General features: G+C 33.9%; 1 protein-coding gene across 1 annotated transcript in view; it reads right to left on the bottom strand.

Annotated features, from left to right (window-relative positions):
- Positions 1–15,257, bottom strand: part of alk (ALK receptor tyrosine kinase) — a 395,687-nt gene that overhangs the window by 200,265 nt on the left and 180,165 nt on the right. The window contains exon 3 of the mRNA XM_042742958.1: positions 10,033–10,179. Within this exon, the coding sequence (XP_042598892.1) occupies positions 10,033–10,179 (147 nt within the window). The remainder of the gene's footprint in view (positions 1–10,032; positions 10,180–15,257) is intronic.

Here is a 15,257-nt window from a genome sequence, read left to right on the forward strand (position 1 = left end):
GGAAGATGATTTCATTTGACCCAAAATACACGTTTGGGTCCAAATGCTAAGTGCTATGTTTTGCCCAAATATTTGTTGGCTTAGCATTTCATACTGAACACCATCCCAACATTGAAAAATGGTGGTGGTTGTATCATAGGCCGTACTTCTCTGCAGCAGCGACTGGAGAACTCAAGATAGGAGGAAAATGGATGAAGTTAAGTACAGAGAAATCCTGCAAGAAAACGTGCTGCAATCTGCAAGAGCACTGGGATTTGGAAAATAATTAATCTTCCAAATAGACAGTTACAAAACCATACAGAAATAGCCATGCTGGAGAGGCTTAAAACTTAAACTTAAAATAAATAAATAAATTAAGTTAAAAAAAAAAAAGGTTAATTTCCTAGAGTGGTGTAGTCAAAGGCCAGACTTCAGTTTGACTGAGCATCTGTGGAATGACTTTAAAATTGCTGTTTACTAATGGTCCACATCCAATTTGATGGAGAAAAAAAAAGTTCTTGGAAAAGTAGTACTTATATTTGAAAGAAGTAGAGAAGTAGAGAAAACCTATTCCAACTCCATTTTTGTTATATTTGACAGTACATCCTTTAAAAACATTATAATGTAACAGACAATATACTTATTTATGCTGTAATCAAGTAAATCTTATCCTATCTTATTTTTCATCATTACTTACAAGATGTATTAATTTAAAAGCAGTATAATGCAATAGACAATATGCTTCATTTGTGGTATAATCAAGTAAATCTTATTTTTATATCTTATTTTTCAACATTATTTACAAGATCTATGATTTTTTTTTTAATGTATTCATATTTAATATGTTTACTCTTTTTATGCATTCAATTTTACTATGACTACTCTAAAAGATTTTTTTTTTCATGCCCAAAAGACGTATAGCACATAAGCCAACACACTGCCATGGTAATCTGTTACTATATTTTATGGATTGGGGAATTGGTGGTGAATTGCATGAATATTATTTATATAAATATTTGCAGAATCATAAAAAATAGAACATTCAAATTAACGTTTTAATGTTTTCGATGAAGATTAAAAAAAAAAGAAAAAGAAAAAAAAATATGCATATTCCAATGCACTTTAAAGAACATCACAAGCTGCATTCAACACACAACTAGCAGCAACATGGCCTTCTTCAAAAGAGCAAAGATGTCAGGCTATGTTTCCATGGTTACAGAAGCAGAACATGTGCTTGTCTGCTCTACCTGGCTAGCCAATCCAGTAGAGAGAGAAAACGTACAGACACACCAAAAGACTTGTGGTAGAATAATCAAAAGCTTTTTGAAGCACTCCTTTGAAATCCACAGATACACAGGCACATTGCAGGGCAACTTTTTGAACAAAAATCAGATTGTAAAGACACACAAGCATGAATTAGGAAAGTTGAGTGCATCTTGGATCTTCAACAATGTGCAAAAAGACTCTCTTTTACTATTTGAAAACGTGAAAATGAGAAAAAAGATGTAGTCTCAGTACATTTAGGTTCACAAAGCTCACTAATACCTGTATTAATCTGTTTATCTGCTGATCTACTCAGAGTAAAACAACTTAATGAACATAAGGCCTTGGTTCATATTAAATGTCATGTATAACTTTGTTTTCCATTGATCAAGCATTCATTTATTCACACTTTGGTCACTTTTAGATTTCCTGAAGGTCCAAAATATTTATCAAAAAAACATAATTTTCCTTTCTTCATGTAATGTATATGCAGCTCTTTTAAAAGTGTTTCTCTATTACATGACAGTTATATCCAGGGCCGATGAAATCAATTCCCTGCCCACTCCAAACAAATTACCACAAAAAAAAAAAAGAAGTTCATACAGGTTTGGAATGACATGATGCTGAGTAAATTATGACAATTTTCATGTTTGGGTGAATCTTCCTTTAAGAACTTTATTATTTGTAAATAATAAACACCTAATTTATATAAGACACCGATATTTATCTTTAATCAGGCCCTTATTGAATGAAGATTTTACTTCAATTAAATTTCATTAGAACCTAACATCTAAAAAGAAGTTCTTGTTTAAAATCCAGAGTTTAGCCGACTAGTATTAGTAGGATGGTGGTCACAAGAAGTAAAACCATGGTCCGCATTACCATGGTTATATGGTTTTTTAAATAACTAATGAGTAATAATAAACTATAAAATTTGTAATTAAATATATATATATATATATATATATATATATATATATATATATATATATATAAAATACCTTCTTTAAAATTAAAATATTCCCCAATATGTAATAACAGTAACATTTAAAATAAATACATTTCTGCCAACACATATAGGCTATCTGTACAGTGTTAATAACCTCAAGTTAAATTAGCTACTGGTGCTGAAATGACAAGCCTATTGGCATTTTCCAATATACTTCATTGTCGTGGTTGTTTTCAGCCAGCATCACTAGAACCTTTAATGTTCTCATATCACACAACTGTATAACAATTCTGTGTCACATCTGAATGGATCAAGCGAGTTGCACCGTTTATCACTTCTAAATCGTAGCAGAAGCACGGCGCACGTTCGTCAGCACTGTGCGGTGACTGATGCATGGCTGGCAGATAAATCGGGTAGCGCTGCTTCACACTTTTGGAGTACTTGCTTTATGCAGTTTCGCATGAGCTGTCATTTAAAAACAATGCCTAATATCGGGGAGGTTTCCCCTGTTTTGGCTATTGCCCCCCAGACCTCTTGGCCCTATGCACTTTGTCACCAATTGTATTTCAAATTGTATTTTAAGTGTGACCAAATACATTTGTTATATTGCATTATTATTATTATTATTATTATTATTGAGATTATATACTGGAAAACAATCAGGTCTTGGACTATTTTAGTGGTTGAGAAATTATTATTCTGTACTTTTAGAAGGTTCCATTGCTGCACACTTAAACATGTACAATGAAGATTAAACACTGGACCTCTTGGAACTTTAAATGAATATGCTTAGCCTAGTTAACAATGGTTATTTATGTGAAATTAGTGTCTGTTCAAATGAACAACAAAAATATACATCTTTTCCAAACATATCGGCCATCGTGATTGTTCTAAAGCGCTCTAAAGCTTTCAGCACCTTGGCAGTTAGTCACTAGTGCATTACAATATAGCTAATGAAGTGATATATCAACACAGTAATCTCAACTGTGAGTTAAATCAAGCTCTACATACGTCACAGTAGCAAGTTTAGCAGCATTCTACTAGAAAAAAAAAAAAAAAAAAAAAACACATACCACTGGGACCAATAAACAAGCTTTGCATTCTATGCTTACAGCCTTCCATAGACTACGATACAAAAGTACAGTAGCATGTTTATGCTAAGTGTGATGTAGATTAAAATCCTATAAAAAGTAGCATAAGGATGGACTTACAAATACACATGCTACAAACAGAAATAGCACCATACAAATTTACACTTGGGCCACCATATTTCAAGTCCTCTTTTTTATTGATAACTAAATGTCTTCCCTTTGTCTGACTATCAAATCACATTTGGTGTCTTTCGACACATCAGTGTCAGGATTATTGTCAATGACATTAAACATCAATGCTGCTTGTGTTGTTTGACAGTACTTGACCTCAAACCTGCCACATCAAAGCCATATATTTGATTCAATAACTTTTTCAGAGAGGAAGATTATGTTGTTCATCACATAATTCTTTATTGTGTTTTTGGAACCTCTGAACTGTTGTTGGAGAAGAACTGTGTTGAGATTCTTGACAACTTCACCTGTGGGGTTCCACAATGAAATCTGAATTTTGGAAGAACGTGAAGGTGAACTGTTCCGTATATAACAAAACCTCCTCATTGTTTTACTGTATCTCATGAGTCAGACCCACATATAGTTTACAGTAGACTGTTATGGTGTTCCAGTTGTCAACAGCAGTCGTAGGGCTCCACAGGTGAAGAGGTTGATTAGGTTCAGCAGAGGGAGCCAGATCCCTGGGCACTGCACACCCCTGACTGGTGCATTCGAATCCCCCACGTAAGTAAATGACTGAATAAACAGATGAATGAATAAATGTGTTTAGTGGGAACTTTAATTAGCCGCTTGTTTGACATGCGCCACTGCTACTGAAACTTCTCTAGAATGCAATATAAGATGCTAGCAGCAGAAACCTATTACAGGTGACAATTTCTAAACCTGAAACAGAACTGCAGTCGAGCTGTGCACTGCTATTCAGTGCATAAAATATTCAAATTTGACTGGAAATTATTATTTATATTTTTGGTGTGGGTGAAGGTCAGTGGGAGATGTGCAATGGTAATATTTTGATTTGTTCTCCAAAAAGAAAATTGCTGTGCAAGCTCTCCTGTTCTCTCTCTCTCTCTCTCTCTATCTATCTATCTATCTATCTATCTATCTATCTATCTATCTATCTATCTATCTATCTATCTATCTATCTATCTATCTATATATCTACTGTAAAGTTATGGCAACCACAGTGCAGAAATATTGCAGTGGCCCTCAAGGGCCTCATATGACTAAGGGCCTCAGCACACCACCCCACATGACTCTTGGATATTTTGATGTAGATATTAGAGGGGCCCTCAAGGGCTTTGGAGGGCTGACTAGTGCCTCAGTGCATTGCCTCAAGTCAAAGAGCACACGCTATGTCTCTAAAATGTTCAGCTGCTGAGATAACACTGGGGACCCCAGGGGCATCAATGGCCTTAGTGGTCCACAAAATGATTCACTACACTATCCAAAGCTAAACAGCCCATCCACCATGTGTCTTGGATGTTTTGGTGAAGCAGTATGGATGGCCTCAGTGCACTGCCTTGAATCAATGGAGCCCTCCCCCAAGTTTTTAGGATGTTCTGGGCCCAACCTGGGGCCCTGTCAACCTTCAACCTTCAACTGCCATACCATCTGAAAATTAAAAAATAAGTTTATTTTATGAGGTGAGGCAATATCATATTACAAAGAGAGTACAAAACGGAAGATCAGACTTTCTTTTTTTTTTTCTGGGAAACCAGAGTGACAGGTGACCTCAGATGATCTATGTGTGTTCTGCTGCTTTCCTCAATCTAACTAGTGTAGATGTAATCCTACAGTTCTCCCCACACAAACTGAGCTTCACTATCTGATGTTGATTAAGCAGAAAATCCAGGGCACATGAAACAAAAAGGCCATGATGTTCATGTTGTGCTGGGTGAAGTGAAGGTCGGGCTGTCTACGGGAGACAGAAGGTCCAGAGTCTTTCATCTTTGTGGCACCCCTGGCAATGTCAAGCTGTACCTTGGAGAGCATATGGTGCTGGTTTCTCTTGTCAAAACAAAATTAGATGTTTTCACCCAAGAGTGTGTTTACTCATGGTTGTGTATTATCACCCTTTGCTCAACCTGTTTGTTTTTTGCCCGACACGTAAGATCCTTAAAGCAGGTAATTAACCATAAGTTTTATCCATGCAAATTGATTTAAGCCTTCAATCCCATGGCTAGGTTGGTTCTTCATTGACTTAAAAAACATGGTGCATACTCAGAGACCAACACACTTCATCCCTACAGTGTTGCTGGGCATTTCTGGAATCACAAAGAGCAGCAGTTTGCTTCAAAGCACTTCAGCTTGTGCAAACAAATCAATTGAACCAAAGTGGCAGTAGAGGATTCAACGCCTTTTTTTTTTTTCTTTTTTTTTTTTCTTATCCAGCTGATGTTGTCTGGACTCTGCATGCATGACTGAAAAATCAATGCTCAATCATATGTTGTAATCTCTATGTGAGCATTTCTAGGCTGACAATATGCAAGTGTAACAATCCTTTCAGATCAGAAGACACATGCAAAGAAGCAATGAAGCCAAAGTCCTTATTTTGCAAAATACTTCAGCACAGAATGTCTCAGCCAATAGCCCCCCTTACTTTTTAAAAACTTCATAAAGGTGACATGTGAAATGTTGTTAATGTTAAATAACATAGTTTTATTTTCTTTCCTAGTCCAGCTTAATGTCCTAAAAAAAGCCATTTGTAGGTTGATGGCATCCGTTTTTTTTTTTTTTTTTTTTTAGAACACCCACAATAGACCTGCCTCTCTCTAAAATCAAACTGAACAAACTGAACAAACTCAAGAGCCAGAATTGGTCTTGAGTGGACAGAACCAAAAAAATAAAATCAAGTTTAATTCGGGTTCAGTGGTTTCACAATGCTTGCTTTTAACATTCTTTGTCAGCACAGGGTTTGATCCTGAGTTTGTGATGAACTCTTTCATTCTCTTCTTTGCTGAAGTGCAACAGATCATGATGTAAATTGCATAAAGGACACACTTTGTCTATAATCATTTGTCCACAGGCTGGAATCTAACCAAACTTTGAGGTAACGGTTTGTTTTCTTCTGTTGAGGATCTATGCAAATTTGCCCATCTCAGCAGTGATCTGTACCAGTTCCGCTCTCCACCACCTGTTCTCTGGGCATGCTGCATGAAAACTCCCCTGAGTACATAGAATCTGAAGCTGCTGTGGAATTAATGTCCTGTGATCATCCCAGGCTTTGACCGCTCCAGTTTGCTATTCAAATAACGAAATAATGAGTCCTATATTCCTATCATTAATGGTGTTAAGCATGCTAATGGGGTAAATGTCAACCCCACATGAATTTGTGCCAGCTTTGTGTATACGCCCACAGACTGTATACACCCACACAGTCATATCCCATAGGACACCAAGATTTACACCATTTATAAGGCCTGTTCAAAAATATATCACATATTCTAACATTCCCCTGTAGATAATCAAAATTGTCTTACTAGTTAATTTTTGCAACATGTGGTACTGAGGTATGTATAATACCAAGCAAGCAAGAAAAATATTAGAGAAAACAACATTATTAGTTGTTACTAGGATTGATTATCAGGCAAAGAATAGAAAACCTATTACAGTTAATTTAGCAACACTTCAAGATTTAAACAGGATCCAGACCACAGATTGATTGACCCCGATTGTTGTTGTTTGATTGCTGTTTGTGTCATGCTTCCCTTGCCCTCTTGTCTTCATGACCCTCATTGTCTGTATAAGTAGCTATGTTTTTGCCATTGTCCCCGGTCGTGTATTAATGTTGTAACCTGCTGTCGGTGAGTCTAGTCTGTTCATGTCAAGTCTGTTCATGCCTCATCAAGTCTGGACAAGTCAAGTCTAGTCAAGTAGGGTCAAGTCTCTGTTTATTGTATGGATTATGTTTGGATTTCTGGATCACTTGTAAATAAACTGCACTTTAAGAAAGAAAGAAAGAAAGAAAGAAAGAAAGAAAGAAAAAAAGAAGAAAGATGAAGAAAGGAAGAAAGAAGAAAAACGAGAAAGAAAGAGGAAACAAAAAAGAAAGAAAGAAAGAAAGAAAGAAAGAAAGAAAGAAAATTACTAATAATAAAAACTGTAAACATCTTTCCAGTTCAGGCCCTCTTCTAAAAGCACAAAAATTGAAAAAAATGATTTATGATAAGATTTCTTCCTTTTGTAACATCTAATACAGAAAATGGAACATCCAGTACAGAAAAAAAAAAAAAAAAGATATATATATAAAACCATCATCTAAGATGGATTTAGCAACAATTGTGTATCTCATACTTTATATAGGAACCAAATCAAATTATTTGAAAGAATTTTGCCATGAAAAAAACGGACAAATAAATTCAGTGCTCTCAACCTCCAAATATATCTGACTTCCTCCCAGCTACAGTGACCTTACGTTAGTTTGCCTCATTACGCTGACCTCCCAAAAACCCACCCCCTTCCCACAGAGCTCAGCCTTCCCTGGTGACAGTCATGCACGACAACAAGTCTCCAAAGAATGTAAGTGCACCAGCCGATAAAAAAAGGCAAATAGCCCTGGCATTTCACACTCTGCATTCATCAAACTTCTCATCCTCTATTTCCCTGCACATATAAACCCATATGCCTGAGGACATATGGAGAGGAGGTAAGCACAATCATTCACTAGACTTCCATTGCTTGGAAAGCGGAAAAAGAGGGCAGAAATGATTTGGCCTGTATGTTTTCATTTGCTTTCCAACCAAGTGCATCAAAGCTTTTCCTTCTGGTATTGGAAGGTTGTGTATCTCAAAATATCTTTATACCCCTTGTCTTTCTGAAGAATATGGTAGCAAAAATAAATGACCTCTTGTCAGGTAAAGTGATTACTGATAGTGATAAAAAGGTTTCTTTAATTAAGTACCCTTTTGGACTTTTAAAAGATGAACAGTAACACTTTAGAAAAATGATCACTTATTCAGTATTAACTATGACTTTTCCCTCAATAAATTCCTAATTTGCCGCTTATTAAGTGAGTAAGGTAGGGATGTAGAATAAGGTCATGTAGAAAAAGGCATTACTATGTGCTTAATTAGTGCTAATAAATGGCTAATATTCTAGTAATATGCATGCTAATAAGCAACAGGTTAAGAGACCCTAAAATAAAGTGTTACAGAATTCTGTATTAAACCAATGTAATTTACATCTCTAATCATCATTTATTTTGTGATGGGGGTATAAATGGCATCTTGGAAGTTTAATAAGTTAATAAACTGAAGTTTAATAAACTCTGAAGTAATTTATAAAAAAAAAAAAAAAAAAAAAACTTAATATTCAAAGCTAACATTTGTTTGTATTCTAAATTCACACAATAAAAAGATAGAATATGTTTACACTTTTGCATAATTTGATTAAAAAAATGGTTTATAAGCTATATATATATATATATATATATATATATATATATATATATATATATATATATATATATATATATTTTTCTTATATATATGTTTTCTTTATGTATGTTTAAAACAGTTTAATTATCATAATTTAAACGCAATAGTATTTATGTTGGGTTTTCTTATTTTTAGATTGAAGGTCTTGTTTTTGGACAAAGAAAAGTAGGAAATATCTGGAATATAAAATATCTTAAAGTTAAAGTAACATCTGTGAACAAATAATCAGGTCTATCACAAGCCTGCAGAAAAAAAAAATGAAATAAAAATGGTATGAATATGCTGTATCTACTGTATATCACTACATTCTCTGTTTTGTCTCATCTCACAAGTACTTTTCTGGCTGTTTGGATGTATTCCTTTCTTTTTGAAGCCTGTAAATTGCAGAATAATGTCCAAGTGTTTTGTTTACAAAGAGAGAGTTCCCTTTGGTCGATCTATACTGGGATTTCTCTTTTGCAAAGCATGATTATGATCATTTTATAATATGCTGGATTCCTGCAGTGCAGTTGTATGTGTGAAAAGAACAAGAGAACACACGGGGCCTAGCAGTGAGTGATTGAACAGCATGTGGAACTGCTGCATTTGTCTTTCAAGTGCATGAGGTGCGCCTGAAGAGTTAGTAATTTCCCAACCTTCTTCGCAACCTGACTATCAAATGAGGCTTTCTAAACTATTGCCCCCCCACTTCACTCCCCCTTCAATCTCTCTTTCGTTCTGTCTGTTACATATCATTTCCATTCTGCCTCTTTTCAGCTCCATCTATTCCTCACTGAGAAAAGATGAAATGGTTATTCACATGGTGAGGTTCTTTGCTCTGTTCGGTATTTTGCACAACCATATCCACATTGCCTCTTTCCCAAATAAACTTATATGGTTCAAAGCTTGTGTAGTAGAGGGCTTCAAAAGTTGTGATGGTAAACATTTTTAATTTCCTTTTTGTGAGATGAGAGGCTTAATGATATTAATAGCTCTTTTTTTTCTTTTTCCCCTATAACTTCCCCTAATTTATTTATTTATCAAACGTGTGTAGGAATTAAAAATACCTCAAATATATATTTGGTTAAAGGTGGTAGCGCTCATTTAAATTTGCTGGACTACACAATTATAAGATAAGTGTGCAGTTAATACCACAAGGAGCTATTTCTTATAATTGGTAACCAAATGTAGTCAGGCTAATTGATTATTTTTAAATGTTTTAATATTCTTGACTTGAATAAAACCAATTAATCTATGCTACAATGTGAATCACATTGTTTCGTTGAGAAAGCATCATTAACGTTGTAAAATGGAAGCTCTTTACCTTCCTCCCACTCCTGGGAACTTGCTTTTGTCTTTGCCATCGTCTGGTCTTTCGCCCAGGAGTCCTCTGCTGATGTTAAACTCCAGGCGAACTCAGGATAATATCCAGCAGGCCCACGGTCACATGACTTTCCCTTTGAAGAGCAATCTGAAAGAGAACAATGGTTTTACTAACATTTGCATATACAAAGAAACCACATTGTTCATTAGTTAACAGAACAGCATTTATAGATGTTTTGGGGCAATTGTATGGACTTTTTTGGCCCTGTATATTAAACTACTCTCGTAGTACACACTTTTCGAACTCATTTCACTGTTGGTATATTGTTCTTCAAACTTGGTCAGTCTGATCTGTTGACCGATTTTAAAAGGGTCTGGGGCATTAAACACTAAACATCAGCTTAACCAGGCTAAGAAACCATCTTAAACCAGATAAGACCAGAAAATCAGATTAGGCTGCTTTAAAAAGGGACTCTACACACACACACACACACACACACACACAAAGTGACATACAAATCAAATGCATGCATATAGTTCACTGTGGCTTCCAGCTGATGCGACCATTAGTTGCAATGTTATTGCACAATACTACATTGTGACCATAAAACACTTTTATCATGGCACATAATTGTAAACTACTATATTTTGACATTTGCAGTAAATAACCAGCTCAATTTGTATGAGTTTTCCGAAGTTGTAAACATGGTTATTAGCTCACCTGGTATAGCACTGTGTTGTACGAGTCTTGTGAAACATTGTTAATACTATTGTTTTTAGTGTTGATATGTGTTATTTTCAAATGTGACTGTGCGTTAATCTTTTAACACCACTCACTGGACATTTCAAAGCTAGTATTTTCAGAATTTAGAGAAAATAATCCTTAAGTGTAGCATGTGAAGTATAAGCAAATGATTAGCTCATTACCTTGTCAATGTGATAATACCCGTCAATCATGTTCTCTTCATCACTATGATTGGCTGATTACTCTGTCAAGGCTGATCACCACCTATATCGCTTGCAACAGGTCAGAAAATCAGCCTGAATAGGTCAAAAAGGCTCACTCATACAACCTTTTCAGTTACATCCTAACCAAATTAACTTGAAATGATCGATGATCTGGGAGTAATTATGGTTAAATTAAAGGTGCACTTGTGGTTCTTAGAATTTATTGACTACAAATCCACAAGAGGGTGTCCACTACTAATGCCATAGAATGAGACTTTGATTTGAACTGATTTAATAAACATTACATTATTTCATGTATGTAATTAGTTTATTTTAAATTATGATTTAAAATATGATTTTTACCTGGAAACCATAATATTTCATCTCATTTGATGCACAAACTTCGTAAATAAACTGTTTAATCATAATTCTGTTAATTTTCTGACATGACAATATACTGTTAATTTCCAGCTGCACCCTACAATATATCTTTCTAACAAAAACACATTGTTTAAGGTCAAAGACTGTGTTAAGGTGACTGATGAAATGTGTCTTACGTTTTGCCTAAGTCTTCTAAGGTTTTTATTCAACTAATTAAAACAAATAAAACAAATTCAAAAACTTCAAAGACTTTACTGATGAAACTTATCAAAAAAGACACAAAATAAAAACTGTGACAAATTATTAAAATTCAAAGAGACACGGTGATAGCTGTGGCAAATATTATGTATTAGCCTCCAAAGTACAAATCATTTCTGTTTTTGTCCATCTTACTGGGCTAAGAAGCAACTCAAATGACACTCCTGGCTGAACTTATAACCAGTCATTTTCATGATTTGTACTTTGGAGGCTTATTTTGCATTTACATTTAATCATTAACACATTAATATTGACAAAAATAAGAAATACAAAAATTTGTAATTTCAAGACTTATACTTCATATACTTATCATGCAATTACATTTAATCATTTATCAGACGTTTTTATCTAAGTGACTTACAGTACAAACAAGGATTAAAGACATCAAGCAATCAAACCAATAAAAGAGCAACAATATGTAAGTGCTGTGAAAAGTCCAGGTTTCTTGGTTAGTAGATAGATAGATAGATAGATAGATAGATAGATAGATAGATAGATAGATAGATAGATAGATAGATAGATAGATAGATAGATAGATAGATAGATAGATAGATAGATAGATAGATAGATAGATAGATAGATAGATAGATAGATAGATAGATGTCTTGGGAGTGTACAGTACTTTAGCAATAGTAGAAGTATCAATAAATCAAAGTACACTACCCCTTAATAATATTATATTAATTATGTACAATTACCAAATTATTGTCCACATCTTTGCAATGTATATAATTACAATTAGTCTTGATCGAAAATGATAAGCATCATATAGAATAATGTTAAAATATTCATTCATTCATTCTCTGCTCAGTTGTTTTCACACAGTTTAACCATTAATGGAAACATAGTTAAAAATAAAGAAAGAAAAAGAAAATCACCCCATGGGACATTAAAGTGCTCATAGCTGAAGAAATATCCCTACATGAAAACCTTATCTATAAAAGGCTGGCAAATATAATAAATGCAAACTCAGCTAGTTTTTAGTGTTTAAAATTGAAGTTGGAGCTTAGCATTTGTAAGAGAGTGATGTCGGGTAAAAGTAGATAAAGTGACGACATTTTAATTTAATATTGATGTGTCAAAGTACATTTGCATAGCTTATCTCATAAGCTTATCGTGTTGCTCTGTAACGCTAATAATTGTAACACCGGTATTCACATACAAGTGAATGTCAGAAGCCATTCTTCAGGAACTTTAACATGACTATGATGTTCATAGCTATTTCTCACACTTTTCTTGAGGTATTTCATGCATTCCTGTATTCCTTTATTCTGCTAGAATGGCTTTCAAACCATTCCAACTGTGTTCCAACCACACATTCGTCTCGTATTCACTGGAGTGTTAAAAGCACCAGTGGGACCAGGTTGTTTATCAGAGGCCAGCTTGAAGCTCCAGGCAACGTACAAATACGCACATTTTCCTTTTTTTTTTTTTTTTTTGCCCAGTGTGTGAGTATGCTTCCTTGGTACAATACTTGGGGCTTCCACTGTTAAGAAAGGCAGATTTAAGAGGAACATTTTATTGCCCAGAGGTTGCTCTTGAATAGTTCAGACATAATGGAGTTCTTTGTTACGTTTCATTTGGGAAGTATGCATCTTCTCTGTGTTAAAATAACTTGTGCTGTTTAATGTGCTAAGACAACTGTAAGCAGAAGTAGGCAGACTTAAGTAGATTCCCCTAAATGCAGGGCAGGCTTAGGCTTTGCTGGTGCCCTAGGTGAGATTTTAGATTGACACCCCCCAAAAACACTGAAATGCCTAATTAGACTAATTTATTTGTGACAGTAAGTAACTAATTTGATAAATACCTGTTCCAAATAACAAGTAGTGCCATCCAAAAATCTGGGAGCTGTGGTTTCAAAACTTAAAACTGGACAAAACAAAGTTTCAGAAGCTTATGTTTATTGTAAATAAAATGCATCACACTAATAATAATAATAATAATAATAATAATAATAATAATAATAATAATAATAATAATAATAATAATAACAATAATAATAATAATAATAAAAAAAATGGTCAAACTTTGTTTTAAGTCCAATTCCCGCTATTAACAAACCATTAACTATGACTTTTGCCTCAATAAACTCCTAATTTGCTACTAATTAATAGTTAGTAAGGTAGTTGTTAAGTTAAGGAAATGAGTTGGATTAGGGATGTAGAAAGTGGTCATGCAGAATGTGTGCTTTATAAGTGCTAATAAACAGTCAATATGTCAATAATAGGCATGCTAATAAGCAGCAAGTCAATAGTGAGAACTAGTCCCTATATTAAAGTGTTACCGAATGTACATTTAAAGTATTTAGAGATGGAAGTGGAAAATACTAGGAGATGGTCAGTTTGCATACTGATGATACAGTATATTATGGCTGGGTATTGTTGGCTAAGATAATATTCTCAATATGTTACATCAGTATGTTATAATATTGTATTATATCAGATATTAATGTAACATTTTGATAATGGAAGCTTCCATTTTATTTGGCATTTCCCTTTCACCACAATCATTTACAAACATACAGTACTGTACACTATAAAATGAATATGTATAGTACAATTTACAATTTGTTCATATATACATATATAAAAATATATATTACTATTACATATATATATATATATATATATATATATATATATATATATATATATATATATATATATATATATATATATATATATAGATATACATACAATTTTTGGTTTGGTTTCAGCTAATTTAGAATTTAAATTAATAAAATTGTATATATATGATTAAAATATCCCCAACTATAAAATTATCATCACAATCTGTTTTCCTTTTTTTTCACCAGAATCTTTTTTTGACCCACATGTGCAATTTGTCAAAACATTTCAGTTCACTGTAGTTCATCCGAAAGTAGTGTGCTCTGTCTAACAATATCAAGTTTTAAAATATGCTGCATTAGAACTTGTTAATATTTCATGACCTAACACTGGTGAAAGTGCCAGATTTTAAAGAACACTCCTGAGCTTTCCTTCCACTTAGTGATTATCAACCACAATTGCTAAGATGGTGAATCATCTGTTAAAACCCTCAGATAATGTTAAATGCCAGAGGGAAACTTAGGTCTCAATGAGACGTGTTGCTGTGATGGCTCTTTTGAAGGTTGCACAATAAATAGATTTCAGGAAGCACTGCTTTTTTTCTGACAGGACATATTGCTCACCAACTCCATCACCAATTTTATTTCAGGGAGAATGTATATATTAACCTTTAGAACAAGCCTTAAAATTGTCATTTGAGAAATGATTTCTTTGATTTTTGGAGACAAAAGACTTTCATGTACTGTGAAAACATATTGTAACTTTAAAAACTCAAAACTGGTACAGGAATATCTGTTGAAAGTATAAGGATGGGATGTTTGTGGCTGTGTGTAGCACCTACTACTTTGGAAAAAAGTGTCTGCTAAATGACTCAACGTAAATGTACATATAAATGAGGGTAGATCAAAAATTAGCATATTGTGATAAAAGTTCATTATTTTCCATAATGTAATGATAAAAATTAAACTTTCATATATTTTAGATTCATTACACACCAACTGAAATATTTCAGGTCTTTTATTGTTTTAATACTGATGATTTTGGCATACAGCTCATGAAACCCAAAATTTCC

The sequence above is a fragment of the Cyprinus carpio genome, chromosome B17, assembly GCF_018340385.1.
Source record: "Cyprinus carpio isolate SPL01 chromosome B17, ASM1834038v1, whole genome shotgun sequence".
NCBI lineage: Eukaryota > Metazoa > Chordata > Actinopteri > Cypriniformes > Cyprinidae > Cyprinus > Cyprinus carpio.